The sequence below is a fragment of the Lampetra fluviatilis genome, chromosome 73 (genome assembly GCF_964198595.1).
Source record: "Lampetra fluviatilis chromosome 73, kcLamFluv1.1, whole genome shotgun sequence".
Taxonomy (NCBI): domain Eukaryota; kingdom Metazoa; phylum Chordata; class Hyperoartia; order Petromyzontiformes; family Petromyzontidae; genus Lampetra; species Lampetra fluviatilis.
The window spans coordinates 4,274,042-4,297,608 of record NC_136347.1 but is presented as its reverse complement, the minus strand read 5'-3'; the positions used below and the strand labels follow the sequence as shown (position 1 = coordinate 4,297,608).

Below are 23,567 nucleotides of genomic sequence, written 5' to 3'. Positions count from 1 at the left end.
CACACAGAGACCCACAGACTCACTAGACACAGACTCACCACACAGAGACCCACAGACTCACCACACAGACCCATATATTCACTAGACACAGACTCACCACACAGAGACCCACAGACTCACCACACAGAGACCCACAGACTCACTAGACACAGACTCACCACACAGAGACCCACAGACTCACCACACAGACCCACAGACTCACTAGACACAGACTCACCACACAGAGACCCACAGACTCACCACACAGAGACCCACAGGCTCACTAGACACAGACTCAGCACACAGAGTCCCGTAGGCGGTTATCGCGACATCAATCAGGGAGCTATGCACTTTTAAATCGTCCACATTGCAAATTGAACGTCGTCTTTGGAACTTCTCTCTCTCTCATCACCCCCCGCGCCTCCGGCGAGAGCCATGTGCTACGTACGGCGCGAAAGAAGTTCAACACGCGTTGGGGGGAGGAGGGGTGCAGTAATCACTCGGGGAGTCTAAAAACGTTTTTTTTTTCCCCCCTCCAAGCTCTGGCATCCTACGTGGTGGGACGCTCTAAGGGTGATGCGGGGGGCGGGGTGCGTCACGTGATTTTGCATCAGCTGTATCGATAATTATTGATGATTATTAAATGACGGCGGGAGGTTTTTTTTGCTTCGATTCCCAGACCCTGACGATGCCTGCTGCTGTTTATTTGGAGTCTGCGTGTCTCTGGTTGTCTCTATCATCACCACCACCATCATCATCACGGTGGGCTAGGAGATGTTGACTACCTCGCCTGGTGCGCAGGAGATCGTGGGTTCAATCCCAGACACAGAGATGTTGACTACCTCGCCTGGTACACAGGAGGTCGTGGGTTCAATCCCAGACCCCAAGAGATGTTGACTACCTCGCCTGGTACGCAGGAGGTCGTGGGTTCAATCCCAGACCCTGAGAGATGTTGACTACCTCGCCTGGTACACAGGAGGTCGTGGGTTCGATCTCAGACACTGAGAGATGTTGACTACCTCGCCTGGTACACAGGAGGTCGTGGGTTCAATCCCAGACACAGAGATGTTGACTACCTCGCCTGGTGCGCAGGAGATCGTGGGTTCAATCCCAGACACTGAGAGATGTTGACTACCTCGCCTGGTACGCAGGAGGTCGTGGGTTCAATCCCAGACCCCAAGAGATGTTGACTACCTCGCCTGGTACGCAGGAGGTCGTGGGTTCAATCCCAGACCCCAAGAGATGTTGACTACCTCGCCTGGTACGCAGGAGGTCGTGGGTTCAATCCCAGACCCTGAGAGATGTTGACTACCTCGCCTGGTACACAGGAGGTCGTGGGTTCGATCTCAGACACTGAGAGATGTTGACTACCTCGCCTGGTACACAGGAGGTCGTGGGTTCAATCCCAGACACAGAGATGTTGACTACCTCGCCTGGTGCGCAGGAGATCGTGGGTTCAATCCCAGACACTGAGAGATGTTGACTACCTCGCCTGGTACGCAGGAGGTCGTGGGTTCAATCCCAGACACTGAGAGATATTGACTACCTCGCCTGGTACACAGGAGGTCGTGGGTTCAATCCCAGACCCCAAGAGATGTTGACTACCTCGCCTGGTACACAGGAGGTCGTGGGTTCAATCCCAGACCCCAAGAGATGTTGACTACCTCGCCTGGTACGGAGGAGGTCGTGGGTTCAATCCCAGACCCTGAGAGATGTTGACTACCTCGCCTGGTACACAGGAGGTCGTGGGTTCAATCCCAGACCCTGAGAGATGTTGACTACCTCGCCTGGTACGCAGGAGGTCGTGGGTTCAATCCCAGACCCTGAGAGATGTTGACTACCTCGCCTGGTACGCAGGAGGTCGTGGGTTCAATCCCAGACCCTGAGAGATGTTGACTACCTCGCCTGGTGCACAGGAGGTCGTGGGTTCAATCCCAGACCCTGAGAGATGTTGACTACCTCGCCTGGTACGCAGGAGGTCGTGGGTTCAATCCCAGACACTGAGAGATGTTGACTACCTCGCCTGGTACGCAGGAGGTCGTGGGTTCGATCTCAGACACTGAGAGATGTTGACTACCTCGCCTGGTACGCATCGTCCAAAATCGCACACTACACTATACACTACGATACACTCCACTACACTATACACTACACTATACACTATACTACACACTATACTATACACTACACTACACACTACAATATACACTACACTATACACTACATTACACACTACACACTATACTATACACTACACTATACACTACAATATACACTACAATATACTACACTATACATTACACTACACACTGCACTACACTATACACTACTACACTATACTATACACTATACTATACACTATACTATACACTACACTATACACTACACTATACACTATACTATACACTATACTATACACTACACTATACACTACACTACACTATACACTACACTATACACTACACTATACACTATACTATACACTACACTATACACTACACTATACACTACACTATACACTACACTACACTATACACTACACTACACACTACACTATACACTACACTACATTATACACTACACTACACACTACACTATACACTACACTATACACTACACTACACACTACACTACATTATACACTACACTACACACTACACTATACACTACACTATACACTACACTACACACTACACTATACTGTCAATAACATTGTTCGCTTACTTGTTTAACAAACAAACGAAAACAAAGTTTCGGGTTTTTATTTTTAGTTTGAAAAGTTGTTGACAAGCGGACGTGATTGCAATCCCCCAGCGTGCAATGCGAATCATTAACCTAGTGACGTCATCGGCACGCGCTGGCCACGTGGGGTGACGTGCGTGGGGGGAGGGGTTAATTTATGCAAATTACTTCAGAAATCGAGGCAGTTGCCATGGCAGCAGGCAGGCAGGGCAGAGGAGATCCACTGATGGATGATGTAATCCCCCACTCGCCCCTCCCCTCATCCCCCTCACCCCCTCCCCTCACCCCTCCCCTCACCCACCCCTCCCCTCACCCCCCTCCCCTCACCCCCCTCCCCTCCCCCCCTCCCCTCACCCCCCTCACCCCTCCCCTCACCCCCCTCACCCCCTCCCCTCACCCCCCTCCCCTTACCCCCCTCCCCTCACCCTCCTCACCCCCTCCCCTCACCCCCCTCACCCCCCTCAACCCCTCCCCTCACCCCCCTCACCCCTCCCCTAGCCCTCCCCTCACCCCCCTCCCCCCATCCCCCTCACCCCCTCCCCTCTCCCACCTCATCCCCCTCACCCCCTCCCCTCACCCCCCTCACCCCCTCCCCTCACCCCCCCTCCCCCCTCCCCTCACTCCCCTCACCCCGCTCACCCCCCCTCACCTCACCCCCCTCCCCTCACCCCCCTCCCCTCACCCCCTCCCCCCCTCCCCTCTCCCCCCTCTCCCCTCCCCTCACCCCCCTCACCCCTCCCCTAGCCCTCCCCTCCCCCCCTCCCCTCACCCCCCTCACCCCCTCCCCCCCTCCCCTCACCCCCCTCACACCTCCCCTCACCCCCTTTCCCCTCCCCCGTCCTCCAGCCCCTTCCCCCTCCCCCCTCCCCTCCCCCGTCCTCCAGCCCCTTCCCCCACCCCCCTCCCCTCCCCCGTCCTCCAGCCCCTCCCCTCACCCCCCTCCCCTCCCCCCTCCCCCCTCCCCCCACCCCCCTCCCCTCCCCCCTCCCCCGTCCTCCAGCCCCTCCCCTCACCCCCCTTTCCTCCCCCCTCCCCCGTCCTCCAGCCCCTCCCCTCACCCCCCTCCCCCCACCCCCCTCCCCTCACCCCCCTCCCCCGTCCTCCAGCCCCTCACCCCCTTCCCTCTCCCCCCTCTCCCCTCCCCTCACCCCCCTCACCCCTCCCCTCACCCCTCCCCCCCCTCCCCTAGCCCTCCCCTCACCCCCCTCCCCCCCTCCCCTCACCCCCCTCCCCCCTCACACCTCCCCTCCCCCCACCCCCCTCCCCTCCCCCCTCCCCCGTCCTCCAGCCCCTCCCCTCACCCCCCTCCCCTCACCCCCTCCCCTCACCCCCCTCCCCTCACCCCCCTCCCCTCCCCCAGCCCCTCCCCTCACCCCCCTCCCCTCCCCCCCTCCCCCGTCCTCCAGCCCCTCACCCCCCTCCCCTCACCCCCCTCACCCCCTCACCCCCTCCCCTCACCCCCCTCCCCCGGCCTCCAGCCCCTCCCCCCATCCCCCTCCCCTCCCCCCTCCCCCGTCCTCCAGCCCCTCCCCTCACCCCCCTCCCCTCACCCCCCTCCCCTCACCCCCCTCCCCCGTCCTCCAGCCCCTCCCCTCACCCCCCTCCCCTCACCCCCCTCCTCCCCTCACCCCCCTCCCTTCACCCCCCTCCCCCGTCCTCCAGCCCCTCCCCTCACCCCCCTCCCCTCACCCCCCTCCCCTCACCCCCCTCCCCCGTCCTCCAGCCCCTCCCCTCACCCCCCTTCTCCCCTCACCCCCCTCCTCCCCTCACCCCCCTCCCCCCTCCCCCCCTCCCCTCACCCCCCTCCCCCTCACACCTCCCCTCCCCCCTTCCCCCCACCCCCCTCCCCTCCCCCCTCCCCCGTCCTCCAGCCCCTCCCCTCACCCCCCTCCCCTCACCCCCCTCCCCCTCTCCTCTCACCCCCCTCCCCCCTCCCCCGTCCTCCAGCCCCTCCTCTCACCCCCCTCCCCTCACCCCCCCTCACCCCCTCCCTCACCCCCTCCCCTCACCCCCCTCCCCCCCTCCCCCGTCCTCCAGCCCCTCCCCCTCACCCCCCTCCCCTCACCCCCCTCCCCCGTCCTCCAGCCCCTCCCCTCACCCCCTTCACCCCCTCCCCTCACCCCCCTCCCCCCCTCCCCACCCCCCTCCCCCCCTCCCCCGTCCTCCAGCCCCTCCCCTCACCCCCCTCCCCTCATCCCCCTCCCCTCATCCCCCTCCCCTCACCCCCCTCCCCTCCCCCCCTCCCCTCCCCCCTCCCCCGTCCTCCAGCCCCTCCCCTCACCCCCCTCCCCTCACCCCCCTCCCCCGTCCTCCAGCCCCTCCCCTCACCCCCCTCACCCCCTCCCCTCACCCCCCTCCCCCCCTCCCCACCCCCCTCCCCCCCTCCCCCGTCCTCCAGCCCCTCCCCTCACCCCCCTGCCCTCACCCCCCCTCCCCTCACCCCCCTCCCCTCATCCCCCTCCCCTCACCCCCCTCCCCTCCCCTCCCCCCTTCCCCCCACCCCCCTCCCCTCCCCCCTCCCCCGTCCTCCAGCCCCTCCCCTCACCCCCCTCCCCTCACCCCCCTCCCCTCATCCCCCTCCCCTCACCCCCCTCCCCTCCCCCCTCCCCTCCCCCCTCCCCCGTCCTCCAGCCCCTCCCCTCACCCCCCTCCCCTCACCCCCCTCCCCTCACCCCCCTCCCCTCATCCCCCTCCCCTCACCCCCCCTCCCCTCCCCCCTCCCCTCCCCCCTCCCCCGTCCTCCAGCCCCTCCCCTCACCCCCCTCCCCTCACCCCCCTCCCCCCACCCCTCCCCCGTCCTCCAGCCCCTCCCCTCACCCCCCTCACCCCCTCCCCTCACCCCCCTCCCCCCCTCCCCACCCCCCTCCCCCCCTCCCCACCCCCCTCCCCCCCTCCCCCGTCCTCCAGCCCCTCCCCTCACCCCCTCCCCTCACCCCCCTCCCCCCCTCCCCCGTCCTCCAGCCCCTCCCCTCACCCCCCTCCCCTCACCCCCCTCACCCCCTCCCCTCACCCCCCTCCCCCCCTCCCCCGTCCTCCAGCCCCTCCCCTCACCCCCTCCCCTCACCCCCCTCACCCCCTCCCCTCACCCCCCTCCCCCCCTCCCCCGTCCTCCAGCCCCTCCCCTCACCCCCTCCCCTCACCCCCCTCACCCCCTCCCCTCACCCCCCTCCCCCCCTCCCCCGTCCTCCAGCCCCTCCCCTCACCCCCCTCCCCTCCCCCCCTCCCCTCACCCCCCTCCCCCCCTCCCCCGTCCTCCAGCCCCTCCCCACTTCCGGAATCGAAAGCAACTCACCACAACACCCACCTCCGTCGATCCGATTCCGACGGGCATCGACCGCGGCGACGAATCGATTCCCGCTCCCGTCGCCGTCCACGCAAACCTCGACGTGAAGGAATCGAAACGTCGAATCGCGGAATCGACTCCACCTCAGCTGATACACGCGAAATGTTCCGGAAGTAGGAGTCGACCGCGGAGAGACTTCGCGACCACAACTCGGAACGGAGCTACAACCACAACAACTACCACAACAACTACCACAACTACAACCACAACTACAACCACAACTACCACAACTACCACAACAATTACAACCACAACTACTACAACTACCACAACTACTACAACAACTACAACCACCACAACTACCACAACTACTACCACAACTACTACAACTACCACAACTACTACCACAACAACTACCACAACTACAACCACAACTACAACCACAACTACCACAACAACTACTACCACTACAACCACAACTACTACCACAACTACTACCACAACTACTACCACAACAACTACCACAACTACTACAACAACTACCACAACTACTACCACAACAACCACAACTACTACAACAACAACTACTACAACAACTACTACCACAACTACCACAACTACAACCACAACAACTACCACAACTACAACCACAACAACTACCACAACTACCACAACTACTACAACAACTACCACAACTACCACAACAACAACTACCACAACTACAACCACAACAACTACCACAACTACCACAACTACTACAACAACTACCACAACTACTACAACAACTACCACAACAACAACCGTAACTACCACAACAACAACCACAACTACCACCACAACTACCACAACTACCACACTACAACTACCACCCCACCACTACCACACCACCACTACCACACCACCACAACTACACCACAACTACCACAACTCCACAATTACCACAACTACCACCCCACCACTACCACACCACCACAACCACCACAACTACACCACCACAACCACAACTACACCACAACCACCACAACTACGCCACCACCACAACACCACAACTACCACACCACAAATATAACCACAACTACCACACCACAACTACCACCACAACTACCACCACAACTACCACAACTACCACACCACAGCTACCACCACAACTACCACAACCACCACACCACCACAACCACAACCACCACAACCACCACACCACCACAATTACAACAACTACCACCACGACCACACCACCACAACTACACAACCACAACCACCACACTTACCACAACCACCACCACTACCACAACCATGGTGGAACCACGACCACCACCACTCCTCCTCCTGCTGACCCTCTGCGTCTGCCCTGCCACCGCCACCCTTTACGCCACCCTCGGCGTGACCGCTTTATCCCCCCCCGGTGATGATTGGCTGTGGGTCAACTCCGCCCTCTACGGCTACGGCTCCCCGCTCTCCTCCGCCGCCGGCATCCTGCGTGCTGCCACGGGAGATCGTTTCGGCTGCTCGCCAAAACTCACCAAGTTCTGGCCGGAGCTGCCTGGTGGTACCGGCAATTCCACCGCCAATTCTGGCCAGGGCGGTGCCAGTCCCACAGCCGGTGGCAGTCTCACCGCCGTTGCCAATTCCACCGTCAATTCTGGCCAGGGCGGTGCCAGTTCCACCGTCAATTCTGGCCAGGGCGGTGCCAGTCCCACAGCCGGTGACAATTTCACCGCCGTTGCCAATTCCACCGCCAATTCTGGCCACGGTGGCGGTGCCAGTCCCACCGCCAATTCTGGCCACGGATGGGCCACATCTGGTGGTGGCGGTGGTGCCGGTGGTGGCGGTGGTGGTGGTGGTGTTAAGTGGATTGCCCTGGTGCAGAGAGGGAACTGCACTTTCAACGCCAAGGTGCAAGTCGCCCAGAGCTTGCACGCCAGTGGCCTGCTGGTGGTCAACAGCCAGGAATACACCGTGGAGGCGATGGCGCTCGGAGGTGAGTGGCGGTGAGCGGCGGTGAGCGGCGGTGAGGGTCTCTGTGTGGTGAGGCTGTGGGTCTCTGTGTGGTGAGGCTGTGGGTCTCTGTGTGGTGAGTCTGTGGGTCTCTGTGTGGTGAGGCTGTGGGTCTCTGTGTGGTGAGTCTGTGGGTCTCTGTGTGGTGAGGCTGTGGGTCTCTGTGTGGTGAGGCTGTGGGTCTCTGTGTGGTGAGTCTGTGTGTGGTGAGTCTGTGGGTCTCTGTGTAGTGAGTCTGTGGGTCTCTGTGTGGTGAGTCTGTGGGTCTCTGTGTGGTGAGTCTGTGGGTCTCTGTGTGGTGAGTCTGTGGATCTCTGTGTGGTGAGTCTGTGGATCTCTGTGTAGTGAGTCTCTGGGTCTCTGTGTGGTGAGGCTGTAGGTCTATGTGTGGTGAGTCTGTGTGGTGAGTCTGTGGGTCTCTGTGTGGTGAGGCTGTGGGTCCCTGTGTGGTGAGTCTGTGTGTTGAGTCTTTAGGTCTCTGTGTGGGTGTCTGTGTGGTGAGTCTGTGGGTCTCTGTGTGGTGAGTCTATAGGTATCTGTGGTGAGTTTATGGGTCTCTGTATGGTGAGTCTGTGGGTTTATGTGTGGTGAGGCTGTGGGTCTCTGTGTGGTGAGTCTGTGGGTCTCTGTGTGGTGAGGCTGTGGGTCTCTGTGTGGTGAGTCTATGGGTCTCTGTGTGGTGAGTCTGTGGGTTTATGTGTGGTGAGGCTGTGGGTCTCTGTGTGGTGAGTCTGTGGGTCTCTGTGTGGTGAGGCTGTGGGTCTCTGTGTGGTGAGGCTGTAGGTCTCTGTGTGGTGAGGCTGTGGGTCTCTGTGTGGTGAGGCTGTGGGTCTCTGTGTGGTGAGTCTGTGGATCTCTGTGTGGTGAGTCTGTGGGTCTCTGTGTGGTGAGGCTGTAGGTCTCTGTGTGGTGAGTCTGTGTGTGGTGAGTCTGTGGATCTCTGTGTGGTGAGTCTCTGGGTCTCTGTGTGGTGAGTCTGTGTGTGGTGAGGCTGTGGGTCTCTGTGTGGTGAGTCTGTGTGTTGAGTCTGTTGGTCTCTGTGTGATGAGTCTGTGGGTCTCTGTGTGGTGAGGCTGTGGGTCTCTGTGTGATGAGTCTGTGGGTCTCTGTGTGGTGAGTCTGTTGGTCTCTGTGTGGTGAGTCTGTGGGTCTCTGTGTGGTGAGTCTGTGGGTATCTGTGTGGTGAGTCTGTTGGTCTTTGTGTGATGAGTCTGTGGGTCTCTGTGTGGTGAGTCTGTGGGTCTCTGTGTGGTGAGGCTGTGGGTCTCTGTGTGGTGAGGCTGTAGGTCTCTGTGTGGTGAGGCTGTGGGTCTCTGTGTGGTGAGTCTGTGGGTCTCTGTGTGGTGAGTCTGTGGGTCTCTGTGTGGTGAGTCTGTGGGTCTCTGTGTGGTGAGTCTGTGGGTCTCTGTGTGGTGAGTCTGTGGGTCTCTGTGTGGTGAGTCTGTGGGTCTCTGTGTGGTGAGTCTGTGTGTTGAGTCTGTGGGTGTCTGTGTGGGTGTCTGTGTGGTGAGGCTGTAGGTCTATGTGGTGTGAGTCTGTGGGTCTCTGTGTGGTGAGTCTGTGGGTCTCTGTGTGGTGAGTCTGTGGGTCTCTGTGTGGTGAGTCTATGGGTCTCTGTGTGGTGAGTCTCTGTGTGGTGAGTCTGTGGGTCTCTGTGTGGTGAGTCTGTGTGGTGAGTCTGTGGGTCTCTGTGTGGGTCTCTGTGTGGGTGTCTGTGTGGTGAGGCTGTGTGTGGTGAGTCTGTGTGGTGAGTCTGTGGGTCTCTGTGTGGGTCTCTGTGTGGTGAGTCTATGGGTCTCTGTGTGGTGAGTCTATGAGTCTCTGTGTGGTGAGTCTGTGGGTCTCTGTGTGGTGAGTCTATGGCTCTCTGTGTGGTGAGTCTATGGGTCTCTGTGTGGTGAGTCTATGGGTCTCTGTGTGATGAGTCTTGTGGGTCTCTGTGTGATGAGTCTATGGGTCTCTGTGTGATGAGTCTTTGGGTCTCTGTGTGATGAGTCTTGTGGGTCTCTGTGTGGTGAGTCTATGGGTCTCTGTGTGGTGAGTCTATGGGTCTCTGTGTGATGAGTCTTGTGGGTCTCTGTGTGGTGAGTCTATGGCTCTCTGTGTGATGAGTCTTTGGGTCTCTGTGTGGTGAGTCTGTGGGTCTCTGCGTGGTGAGTCTATGGCTCTCTGTGTGATGAGTCTTTGGGTCTCTGTGTGATGAGTCTTGTGGGTCTCTGTGTGGTGAGTCTATGGCTCTCTGTGTGATGAGTCTGTGGGTCTCTGTGTGATGAGTCTGTGGGTCTCTGCGTGGTGAGTCTATGGGTCTCTGTGTGATGAGTCTGTGGGTCTCTGCGTGGTGAGTCTATGGGTCTCTGCGTGGTGAGTCTATGGGTCTCTGTGTGGTGAGTCTATGGCTCTCTGTGTGGTGAGTCTATGGGTCTCTGTGTGGTGAGTCTATGGCTCTCTGTGTGGTGAATCTATGGGTCTCTGTGTGATGAGTCTATGGGTATCTGTGTGGTGAGTCTATGGGTCTCTATGTGGTGAGTCTATGGCTCTCTGTGTGGTGAATCTATGGGTCTCTGTGTGGTGAGTCTATGGGTATCTGTGTGGTGAGTCTATGGGTCTCTGTGTGGTGAGTCTATGGGTATCTGTGTGGTGAGTCTATGGGTCTCTGTGTGGTGATTCTATGGGTCTCTGTGTGGTGAGTCTATGGGTATCTGTGTGGTGAATCTATGGGTCTCTGTGTGATGAGTCTATGGGTATCTGTGTGGTGAGTCTATGGGTCTCTGTGTGGTGATTCTATGGGTCTCTGTGTGGTGAGTCTATGGGTATCTGTGTGGTGAGTCTATGGGTCTCTGTGTGGTGAGTCTATGGCTCTCTGTGTGGTGAATCTATGGGTCTCTGTGTGGTGAGTCTATGGGTCTCTGTGTGGTGAGTCTATGGCTCTCTGTGTGGTGAGTCTATGGGTCTCTTTGTGAGTCTATGGGTCTCTGTGTGGTGAGTCTATGGGTCTCTGTGTGATGAGTCTATGGCTCTCTGTGTGAGTCTATGGGTATCTGTGTGGTGAGTCTATGGGTCTCTGTGTGGTGAGTCTATGGCTCTCTGTGTGGTGAATCTATGGGTCTCTGTGTGGTGAGTCTATGGGTCTCTGTGTGGTGAGTTTATGGCTCTCTGTGTGATGAGTCTATGGGTCTCTGTGTGATGAGTCTATGGGTCTCTGTGTGTGGTGAGTTTATGGGTCTCTGTGTGAGTCTATGGCTCTCTGTGTGGTGAGTCTATGGGTCTCTGTGTGATGAGTCTATGGATGTCTGTGTGGTGAGTCTATGGGTCTCTGTGTGGTGAGTCTATGGGTCTCTGTGGTGAGTCTATGGGTCTCTGTGTGGTGAGTCTATGGGTCTCTGTGTGATGAGTCTATGGGTCTCTGTGGTGAGTCTATGGGTCTCTGTGTGGTGAGTCTATGGCTCTCTGTGTGATGAGTCTATGGGTATCTGTGTGGTGAGTCTATGGGTCTCTGTGTGTGGTGAGTTTATGGGTCTCTGTGTGGTGAGTCTATGGGTATCTGTGTGGTGAGTCTATGGGTCTCTGTGTGTGGTGAGTCTATGGGTCTCTGTGTGATGAGTCTATGGGTATCTGTGTGGTGAATCTATGGGTCTCTGTGTGTGGTGAGTTTATGGGTCTCTGTGTGAGTCTATGGCTCTCTGTGTGGTGAGTCTATGGGTCTCTGTGTGATGAGTCTATGGATGTCTGTGTGGTGAGTCTATGGGTCTCTGTGTGGTGAGTCTATGGGTCTCTGTGTGGTGAGTCTATGGCTCTCTGTGTGGTGAGTCTATGGGTCTCTGTGTGGTGAGTCTATGGGTCTCTGTGTGGTGAGTCTATGGGTCTCTAAGTGTGATGAGTCTATGGATGTCTGTGTGGTGAGTCTATGGGTCTCTGTGTGTTGAGTCTATGGGTCTCTGTGTGGTGAGTCTATGGGTCTCTGTGTGATGAGTCTATGGATGTCTGTGTGGTGAGTCTATGGGTCTCTGTGTGGTGAGTCTATGGGTCTCTGTGTGGTGAGTCTATGGGTCTCTGTGTGTTGAGTCTATGGGTCTCTGTGTGGTGAGTCTATGGGTCTCTGTGTGGTGAGTCTATGGGTCTCTGTGTGTTGAGTCTATGGGTCTCTGTGTGGTGAGTCTATGGGTCTCTGTGTGATGAGTCTATGGGTCTCTGTGTGATGAGTCTATGGGTCTCTGTGTGATGAGTCTATGGGTCTCTGTGTGATGAGTCTATGGGTCTCTGTGTGATGAGTCTTGTGGGTCTCTGTGTGGTGAGTCTTGTGGGTCTCTGTGTGGTGAGTCTATGGATGTCTGTGTGGTGAGTCTATGGGTCTCTGTGTGAGTCTATGGGTCTCTGTGTGGTGAGTCTATGGGTCTCTGTGTGGTGAGTCTATGGCTCTCTGTGTGGTGAGTCTATGGGTCTCTGTGTGATGAGTCTATGGGTCTCTGTGTGGTGAGTCTATGGGTCTCTGTGTGGTGAGTCTATGGGTCTCTGTGTGTGGTGAGTCTATGGGTCTCTGTGTGGTGAGTCTATGGCACTCTGTGTGATGAGTCTATGGGTCTCTGTGTGTGGGGAGTCTATGGGTCTCTGTGTGGTGAGTCTATGGCACTCTGTGTGATGAGTCTATGGGTCTCTGTGTGGTGAGTCTATGGGTCTCTGTGTGTGGTGAGTCTATGGGTCTCTGTGTGATGAGTCTATGGGTCTCTGCGTGGTGAGTCTATGGGTCTCTGCGTGGTGAGTCTATGGGTCTCTGCGTGGTGAGTCTGTGGGTCTCTGTGTGATGAGTCTATGAGTCTCTGTGTGATGAGTCTATGGGTCTCTGTGTGGTGAGTCTATGGGTCTCTGTGTGGTGAGTCTATGGGTCTCTGTGTGGTGAGTCTATGGGTCTCTGTGTGGTGAGTCTGTGGGTCTCTGTGTGATGAGTCTATGGGTCTCTGTGTGGTGAGTCTATGGGTCTCTGTGTGGTGAGTCTATGGGTCTCTGTGTGGTGAGTCTATGGGTCTCTGTGTGATGAGTCTATGGGTCTCTGTGTGGTGAGTCTATGGGTCTCTGCGTGGTGAGTCTATGGGTCTCTGTGTGGTGAGTCTATGGGTCTCTGTGTGGTGAGTCTATGGCTCTCTGTGTGGTGAGTCTATGGCTCTCTGTGTGGTGAGTCTATGGCTCTCTGTGTGGTGAGTCTATGGGTCTCTGTGTGGTGAGTCTATGGGTCTCTGTGTGATGAGTCTATGGGTCTCTGCGTGGTGAGTCTATGGGTCTCTGTGTGGTGAGTCTATGGTTCTCTGTGTGGTGAGTCTATGGGTCTCTGTGTGATGAGTCTATGGGTCTCTGTGGTGAGTCTATGGGTCTCTGTGTGGTGAGTCTATGGGTCTCTGTGTGATGAGTCTATGGGTCTCTGCGTGGTGAGTCTATTGGTCTCTGTGTGGTGAGTCTATGGTTCTCTGTGTGGTGAGTCTATGGGTCTCTGTGGTGAGTATGGGTCTCTGTGTGGTGAGTCTATGGGTCTCTGTGTGGTGAGTCTATGGGTCTCTGCGTGGTGAGTCTATGGGTCTCTGTGTGGTGAGTCTATGGATCTCTGTGTGGTGAGTCTATGGGTCTCTGTGTGATGAGTCTATGGGTCTCTGTGTGGTGAGTCTATGGGTCTCTGTGTGATGAGTCTATGGCTCTCTGTGTGGTGAGTCTATGGGTCTCTGTGTGGTGAGTCTATGGGTCTCTGTGTGATGAGTCTATGGCTCTCTGTGTGAGTCTATGGGTCTCTGTGTGAGTCTATGGGTCTCTGTGTGGTGAGTCTATGGGTCTCTGTGTGATGAGTCTATGGGTCTCTGTGGTGAGTCTATGGGTCTCTGTGTGGTGAGTCTATGGGTCTCTGTGTGATGAGTCTATGGCTCTCTGTGTGAGTCTATGGGTCTCTGTGTGAGTCTATGGGTCTCTGTGTGAGTCTATGGCTCTCTGTGTGGTGAGTCTATGGGTCTCTGTGTGGTGAGTCTATGGGTCTCTGTGTGATGAGTCTATGGCTCTCTGTGTGAGTCTATGGGTCTCTGTGTGAGTCTATGGGTCTCTGTGTGGTGAGTCTATGGGTCTCTGTGTGGTGAGTCTATGGGTCTCTGTGGTGAGTCTATGGGTCTCTGTGTGGTGAGTCTATGGGTCTCTGTGTGATGAGTCTATGGGTCTCTGTGTGATGAGTCTATGGGTCTCTGTGTGGTGAGTCTATGGGTCTCTGTGTGATGAGTCTATGGGTCTCTGTGTGGTGAGTCTATGGGTCTCTGTGTGGTGAGTCTATGGGTCTCTGTGTGATCAGTCTATGGCTCTCTCTGTGGTGAGTCTATGGGTCTCTGTGTGGTGAGTCTATGGGTCTCTGTGTGGTGAGTCTATGGCTCTCTGTGTGATGAGTCTATGGTTCTCTGTGTGGTGAGTCTATGGGTCTCTGTGGTGAGTATGGGTCTCTGTGTGGTGAGTCTATGGGTCTCTGTGTGGTGAGTCTATGGGTCTCTGCGTGGTGAGTCTATGGGTCTCTGTGTGGTGAGTCTATGGGTCTCTGCGTGGTGAGTCTATGGTTCTCTGTGTGGTGAGTCTATGGGTCTCTGTGGTGAGTATGGGTCTCTGCGTGGTGAGTCTATGGTTCTCTGTGTGGTGAGTCTATGGGTCTCTGTGTGGTGAGTCTATGGGTCTCTGTGTGGTGAGTCTATGGGTCTCTGTGTGATGAGTCTATGGTTCTCTGTGTGATGAGTCTATGGTTCTCTGTGTGGTGAGTCTATGGGTCTCTGTGGTGAGTATGGGTCTCTGTGTGGTGAGTCTATGGGTCTCTGTGTGGTGAGTCTATGGGTCTCTGCGTGGTGAGTCTATGGGTCTCTGTGTGGTGAGTCTATGGGTCTCTGCGTGGTGAGTCTATGGTTCTCTGTGTGGTGAGTCTATGGGTCTCTGGTGAGTATATGGGTCTCTGTGTGGTGAGTCTATGGGTCTCTGTGTGGTGAGTCTATGGGTCTCTGTGGTGAGTCTATGGGTCTCTGTGTGATGAGTCTATGGCTCTCTGTGTGATGAGTCTATGGCTCTCTGTGTGGTGAGTCTATGGGTCTCTGTGGTGAGTCTATGGGTCTCTGTGTGATGAGTCTATGGCTCTCTGTGTGGTGAGTCTATGGGTCTCTGTGGTGAGTCTATGGGTCTCTGTGTGATGAGTCTATGGCTCTCTGTGTGGTGAGTCTATGGGTCTCTGTGGTGAGTCTATGGCTCTCTGTGTGATGAGTCTATGGCTCTCTGTGTGTGTATGTTATTATTAACAGACTATAAACTTACGTGCTGGTATGTGACGCTGCCAATGTGAACCTTGTCCCAGGTGACGGTAGGTCAGTCGGACCTGCCTATAAAGTCACCAACATCACTATCAACATCACCATCAACATCACCATCAACATCACCATCAACATCACTATCAACATCACCATCAACATCACCATCAACATCACCATCAACATCACCATCAACATCACTATCAACATCACCATCAACATCACCATCAACATCACCATCAACATCACCATCAACATCACCATCAACATCACCATCAACATCACCATCAACATCACCATCAACATCGCCATCACAAACACAGACAACAAGAACCGCCATTCGCCACTAAAGTGGCGGTGACGTCACCACGACGCTTGTGCCAGGCGATGTGCACGCGTCACAGTTCCTAAACCTCGCCCTTTTACTACCCTCGACATCTGGAGGAGTGGGGGACGATGCCAACCCCAGCCGCAAGCGATGATGAAATTCTCGCTTGCAACTTTCATCAGCTAGCCGAGACCAGGCCACTAAGGGTTTGAATGGGGTCCTGGGTGCACACCCACCACCGGAGTGGAAGAATGGCAGGCGCATCTTACAGATGACTAGTCGATGGTCAGAGGGCAGATCAGCTCCACGGTAGGTCCTGGTGTCAAGGACATGGGCTCGTATCCGCTGGTCCGTCACTATGTAGTCCAGCAGATGTTCTTGCTTGGACCCGGCATGCATCCATGATGTTGTGCGGATGCGCCGATGCCGGAAGAGCGTGTTGGTAATTACAAGCCCATGGGCTGCACAAAAATCTAGCAGCCTCCTACCGTTGTTATTGAGTTGATCTGGCCCATGCCTTATAATCGCTCCAGACCAGGTGCCAGCATCATGACCAACTCGGGCATTGACGTCACCCAACAAGATGACTCTGTCCCGAGGGGCCTCTTTAGCCAGAACCTGTGACAGGAGGTCATAGGAGGCATCTGACTCATCGGCCTTGCCTGCATCTCTCCACGGATGTTCATCTTCAGTGGGGGCATAAGTAACCACGACCACCACTCCTCGCCTCCGGTTGATGGGAAGGTGAACCCAAAGTAGCCTGGGGCTTACAGCTTCCCACACCTCACCGCCACGCTCCCACGCCCCCTTCATTATTTTGTTCAGAAGAAGAGCCACTCCCTGTTGTTTGGCAGTCTCCTGCCCCGAGTAGAGGACTGTCCACCCCTCATGGTGGCAGGAGCTAGAACCGGTCCACCGGACCTCCTGAATGCCACAGAGATCCAGGCGGTACCGGTCCAGCTCCCGACAGAGGAGTGGCAGCCTCTCCTCCGCATTGAGCGTTCGAACATTCCACGTGGCCACACGAAGTGGCTTTTCGTTGTTTCTGGAGGAGCCCCGAGGGTGAAGATTCAATCTCCTGGCTCCGCCAATTGGGGTTTGGCCAGGAGACGTCATAGACGCCTGTCCCCCCGGAGCCTCCGGCACGAGCTTATTGATGAAATATGTTTTCACGTGCTCTAGTCGCATCTGTCCAGAGGCCCCATTTAGCCGCTGTGGTGGTCACAGACGCCCTTAGGAGAAGGCCGATCGTAGTTGGCCCTCCCCCCACGGCAGAGTTCGCAAACGGGTTTTGATTCCTTACCCGTACCCGGCCGCACCAGGGTCGCAAAGGGGTACCCGTACCCGGCCGGGTACGGGTACCCGTACCCGGCCGGGTACGGGTACCCGTACGCTACCCGTACCCTACCCGAAATGAGTGACAAACGGTGACTCACCAGTGACTCACGGCCTACCCGTACCCGTACCCGGCCGCACCAGGGTCGCAAACCGGCTACCCGTACCCGGCCGGGTACGGGTAGCCGGGTATCGGGTAGGGTACGGGTATCGGGTACCCGGTTGCGACCTTTGCCCCACGGCACTGCCCACGACAACGTTGCCCGTCCGGCACCAAGGGGAGTAGGGGGTTGTTTTTGCAGACTCACAACAACAACAACAACAACCGCCATTCGCCACTAAGTGGCGGTGACGTCACCACGACGCTTGTGCCAGGCCAAGTGCACCTTGAGGCTACCACGTGAAGTGTCGAACGCCCGCTGGCAGGAGGTCACGGGGCAGACCCAGCAGGTGCCACGGGTCGACTGACTGAGATGACCGAGATGACTGGCTGATGCACCACCTGTGCCCCCTACTGTGCCAACTTGCTGGGCTTTAGCCACCCCGCGCTCCGCTCGTTGTTGTGAGCGTCGCTCCTCCGCCCTCCGTTGTTGTTGGAGGGCGACTGCCTCCAACTGTCCAGTAGCAGCGTCCTTCACGAGCCTCCTCCACAGAGGTCGATCTTGACTACGCTGGTACCGGTCATCGGCAAGTCCACTCAGCTCCACGTCCTCCTGTACCACATCACCCCATCTCTTCTCTAGCCTGTGCTGCACCAGTTTAACCCCCTCGATCCGGCCGAACAAAAGCTGTTTAGGCATGCGGTGGCTGGGCATGCGGGCTACATGACCCAGCCAACGCAGCCTTGCCTGCCGGAGGAGCTCACCGATGGGACTTTGCCCAGATCTTTCAAGGATTTGTGAACTCCTCACACAATCCAGCCTGCTGGTTAAACCCAGGATGGATCGTAGGCAGACCAGCCTAAATGTTTGCACAGACACAAAGATAAAGATCCCCCGTATAGCCTTAACAGACTGTAGGGGCAAGTGCTGTTAGCGAGCACCTATGAAGGCCGGAACGGCACACGAGGGGGTGGGTGGCCAGCACCACGCCCGACCGCCTTTGTCTCCCTAGCGGCGATGTTTACACACCGCACCAGGTACTCATTTGAGGCTGAGTCGACCTAGGGGAGGCCCAGGACCGGTTCAGATAATCGTCACTGGTGTTTGCCGTGAGCGGGAATCGAACCCGGGTGGCCAAGTTCGTAGTGCAGCGTGGCGCTGACCGCTGCAACACACAACAACCGCCATTCGCCACTAAGTGGCGGTGACGTCACCACGACGCTTGTGCCAGGCCATGTGCACCTTGAGGCTACCACGTGAAGTGTCGAACGCCCGCTGGCAGGAGGAGGTCACGGGGCAGACCCAGCAGGTGCCACGGGTCGACTGACCGAGATGACCGAGACACACACACAGACTCACACACACACACAGACTCACACACAGACAGACACACACACAGACTCACACACACACAGACTCACACACAGACACACACACACACAGACTCACACACACACAGGCTCACACACACACAGACAGACACACACACAGACTCACACACACACAGACTCACACACAGACAGACACACACAGACTCACACACACACACAGACACACACACAGACACACAGACAGTAAGTCGTGGACCTCGATCCATCTGTTGCCCTCCGACTGATAAGCCGTTTGGCCCCTGACGAGGTTAAACTCCGGCCGTATCGGCCTCACGCCGGCCGAGATGGAAGGGAGAGAAGGCAGAGGAAGGGGTGGAGGGGCAATGTGTAAGTGTGGTAGTGTATAGTGTAGTGTAGTGGATAGTGTAGTGTAGTGGATAGTGTAGTGTAGTGGATAGTGTAGTGGATAGTGTAGTGTAGTGGATAGTGTAGTGTAGTGGATAGTGTAGTGTATAGTGTAGTGTAGTGGATAGTGTAGTGTAGTGGATAGTGTAGTGTAGTGGATAGTGTAGTGTAGTGGATAGTGTAGTGTAGTGGATAGTGTAGTGTAGTGGATAGTGTAGTGTATAGTGTAGTGTAGTGGATAGTGTAGTGTAGTGGATAGTGTAGTGTAGTGGATAGTGTAGTGTATAGTGTAGTGTAGTGGATAGTGTAGTGTATAGTGTAGTGTAGTGGATAGTGTAGTGTAGTGGATAGTGTAGTGGATAGTGTAGTGGAGTGGATAGTGTAGTGTATAGTATAGTGTAGTGGATAGTGTAGTGTAGTGGATAGTGTAGTGGAGTGGATAGTGTAGTGGAGTGGATAGTGTAGTGTATAGTATAGTGTAGTGGATAGTGTAGTGTAGTGGATAGTGTAGTGGAGTGGATAGTGTAGTGTAGTAGTGTATAGTGTAGTAGTGTGTAGTATAGCAGTGTGTAGTGTAGTAGTGTATAGTGTAGTAGTGTATAGTGTAGTGTATAGTGTAGTGTATAGTAGTGTGTAGTGTAGTCGTGTGTAGTGTAGTGTGTAGTGTAGTAGTGTATAGCGTAGTGTATAGTGTAGTAGTGTATAGTGTAGTGTTGTAGTGTGTAGTGTAGTAGTGTATAGCGTTGTAGTGTAGTAGTGTGTAGTGTAGTAGTGTATAGCGTTGTAGTGTAGTCGTGTGTAGTGTAGTGTGTAGTGTAGTAGTGTATAGCGTAGTGTATAGTGTAGTAGTGTATAGTGTAGTGTTGTAGTGTGTAGTGTAGTAGTGTATAGCGTTGTAGTGTAATAGTGTGTAGTGTAGTAGTGTGTAGTGTAGTAGTGTATAGTAGTGTAGAGTGTAGTAGTGTATAGTGTAGTGTAATAGTGTGTAGTGTAGTGTGTAGTATATAGTGTATAGTGTAGTATTGTATAGAGTAGTAGTGGCCTCAAGGTGCACATGGCCTGGCACAAGCGTCGTGCTGACGTCACCGCCACTTAGTGGCGAATCGGCGGTTGTTGTTGTTGTTGTGTATGAGTGTGTGTATGAGTGTGTGTGTGCGTGTATGGGTGGGTGTGTGCGTGTATGGGTGTGTGTGTGCGTGTATGGGTGTGTGTGTGAGTGTGTCCATCTGCTACAGCAGAGGTGTAGGGAATTCCAACAAGACCTGCATCTCTGCTTTATTGACCTGGTCAAGGCCTATGATACCATCAGTAGGCCTGGGCTCTGGGTTGTTCTTCGTGCTTACGGAGTCCCTGACCCTCTGCTCACGATCATTAAGGACCTTCATGATGGTGAGCGGGCCCGGGTAAAACTACGTGGCCGGGAGTCGGAGCCTTTCCCTGTACAACTTGGGGTGCGACAGGGATGTCCTCTGGCTCTCACATTATTTAACATCGATTTTGACCACGTAGTTCGTGAAGCCTTCGATAGCTGTACCGGGGGAATTTCCATCTGGTACAGATACAATTGGAGGCTGATCGATGCCCGGGTGCGGTCAAGGGATGGCTCCCTATTGCTCAACCACGTTACGTATGCCGATGATTTGGTAATTGCTGCTCAATCAGAGGAGGAGTTGGAGGCGCTGCTGCTGAACCTGGAACTTGCCACTAAGAGGTGGGGCCTTACCATCTGCCCCACCAAAACTAAACACCTGCCTGGGTATTTTGTACCATCGGACACTCCACCCCCACAACTTCCAATTGGTGATGGGGCAGTTGTGGAGAGAGTGGAGAGTTTCCCATACCTGGGCAGTGTGCTCATGACCGGCTCCGGTTTGATAGCAGAGGTCTCACTCCGAATCAGTCGAGCGGCAATATCTTTTCATCGGTTGCGTAACGCTGTGTGGAAGCTACCTGGTCTGTCGCTCCGCACGAAGCTTCAGGTCTTCTCGGCCACAGTCATTCCCTGCCTTCTCTACGCTTGCGAAACGTGGACCCCCCCCCCCCCTAATGGAACATCTTTGCCGGTTAGAAACATTTAGGCTGGCCTGCCTACGATCCATCCTGGGTTTAACCTGCAGGCTGGATTGTGTGAGGAGCTCACAAATCCTTGAAAGATCTGGACAAAGTCCCATCGGTGAGCTCCTCCGACAGGCAAGGCTGCGTTGGCTGGGTCATGTAGCCCGCATGCCCAGCCACCGCATGCCTCGACAGCTTTTGTTCGGCCGGATCGAGGGGGTTAAACTGGTGCACCACTTGCTAGAGAAGAGATGGAGTGACGTGGTTACAGGAGGACGTGGAACTGAGTGGACTTGCTGATGACTGGTACCAGCGGGGTCAAGATCGGCCTCTGTGGAGGAGGCTCGTGACTGTGTGTGTGTAGGAGTGTGTGTCGGAGTGTGTGTCGGAGTGTGTGTCGGAGTGTGTGTCGGAGTGTGTGTCGGAGTGTGTGTAGGAGTGTGTGTGCATGAGTGTGTGTGAGTGGGGAGTGGTGGGTGTAGTGGTTAGCGCTACGCTGCGCTATGAACCCGACCACCCGAGTTCGATTCCCGCTCACGGCCAACACCAGTGACGATTATCTGAACCGGTCCTGGGACCTCCCCTAGGTCTACTCGGCCTCAAATGAGTACCTGGTGCGGTGTGTAAACATCGCCACTGGGGAGACAAAGGCGGCCGGGCGTGGTGCTGGTCACCCACCCCTTCGTGTACCGTTTCGGCCTTAATAGGTGCTCGCTAACAGCACTTGCCCCTACAGTCTGTTGAGGCTATATGGGGGATCTTTGTCTTTGTATGTTAGTGACACATTCAGAATGATAAATAATGAATACCCCGACCCCCTCCTTCCCCCTCTCTCTACCCCCTCTCCCCTACCCCCCCTCCCCTACCCCCTCTCCCCTACCCCCCCCTCCCCTACCCCCCCTCCCCTACCCCCCTCTCCCCTACCCCCCCTCCCCTACCCCCTCTCCCCTACCCCCCCTACCCCCTCTCCCCTACCCCCCCCTACCCCCCCCTCCCCTACCCCCTCTTCCTACCCCCTCTCCCCTACCCCCTCTCCCCTCTCTCCTACCCCCTCTCCCCTCCCCCCCTCTCCCCTAACCCCTCTCCCCTACCCCCTCTCCCCCCCCCCCTCTCCCCTACCCCCCTCTCCCCTACCCCCCCTACCCCCTCTCCCCTACCCCCCCCTACCCCCCCTCCCCTACCCCCTCTCCCCTACCCCCCTCTCCCCTACCCCCTCTCCCCTACCCCCTCTCCCCTACCCCCTCTCCCCTCCCCCCTCTCCCCTACCCCCTCTCCCCTACCCCCCCTACCCCCTCTCCCCTACCCCCCCCTACCCCCCCCTCCCCTACCCCCCTCTCCCCTACCCCCTCTCCCCTACCCCCCTCTCCCCTCCCCCCTCTCCCCTACCCCCCTCTCCCCTACCCCCTCTCCCCTCTCTCCTACCCCCTCTCCCCTCCCCCCTCTCCCCTACCCCCTCTCCCCTACCCCCTCTCCCCTACCCCCTCTCCCCTACCCCCCTCTCCCCTACCCCCCCTCCCCTACCCCCTCTCTCCTACCCCCCCTCCCCTACCCCCTCCCCCCTACCCCCCTCTCTCTCTACCCCCTCTCCCCTACCCCCTCCCCCTACCCCCTCTCTCCTACCCCTCCTCCCCTACCCCCTCCCCCCTACCCCCTCTCTCTCTACCCCCTCTCCCCTACCCCCCCTCCCCTACCCCCTCTCCCCTACCCCCTCTCTCCTACCCCCTCTCCCCTACCCCCCCTACCCCCTCTCCCATACCCCCTCTCCCCTATCCCCCCTACCCCCTACCCCCTCTCCTCTCCCCCCTACCCCCTCTCCCCTACCCCCTCTCCCCTACCCCCCCTACCCCCTCTCCCCTACCCCCCCTACCCCCCCTCCCCTACCCCCTCTCCCCTACCCCCTCTCTCCTACCCCCTCTCCCCTCCCCCCTCTCTCCTACCCCCCCTACCCCCCCTCCCCTACCCCCTCCTTCCTACCCCCTCTCTCTCTACCCCCTCTCTCTCTACCCCCTCTCTCCTACCCCCTCTCTCCTACCCCCTCTCCCCTACCCCCCTCTCCCCTACCCCCCCTACCCCCTCTCCCCTACCCCCTCTCTCCTACCCCCTCTCCCCTACCCCCCCTACCCCCTCTCCCCTACCCCCTCTTCCCTACCCCCCCTACCCCCTCTCCCCTACCCCTCCCTACCCCCTCTCCCCTACCCCCTCTCCCCTACCCCCCCTACCCCCTCTCCCCTACCCCCTCTCCCCTACCCCCCTCTCCCCTACCCCCCCTACCCCCCTCTCCCCTACCCCCTCTCCCCTACCCCCTCTCCCCTACCCCCTCTCCCCTACCCCCCCTACCCCCTACCCCCTCTCCTCTCCCCCCTACCCCCCTCTCCCCTACCCCCTCTCCCCTACCTCCCCTACCCCCTACCCCCCCTCCCCTACCCCCTCTCCCCTACCCCCTACCCCCTACCCCCCTCTCCTCTCCCCCCTACCCCCTCTCCCCCTACCCCCCTACCCCCCCTACCCCCCCCTACCCCCTCTCCCCGCCCCCAGACGGAGTGCGTATCCCCACGTTGATGATCACGGGTGAGCGAGGACTCTTCCTGGAGCGGCTCCTGGGGGGGTCGGAGGGCGCGGTGCAGAAGGGGGTCGGGGGGGGCCCCCCTCCCGGCCCCCCAGAGGGGGGGGGGTCCTCCTGGAGGTCCAGGTGACCCCGGGAGAGACCTTCACCCC

General features: G+C 57.2%; 1 protein-coding gene across 1 annotated transcript in view; it reads left to right on the top strand.

The window, feature by feature from the left end:
* Positions 1–6,186: 6,186 nt before the first annotated feature.
* The window catches only part of LOC144953243 (uncharacterized), a 30,224-nt gene continuing 12,843 nt past the window's right edge, over positions 6,187–23,567 (top strand). The window contains exon 1 of the mRNA XM_078883808.1: positions 6,187–7,982. Coding sequence (XP_078739934.1) covers positions 7,298–7,982 — 685 coding nt within the window. The 5' untranslated portion in view covers positions 6,187–7,297. The remainder of the gene's footprint in view (positions 7,983–23,567) is intronic.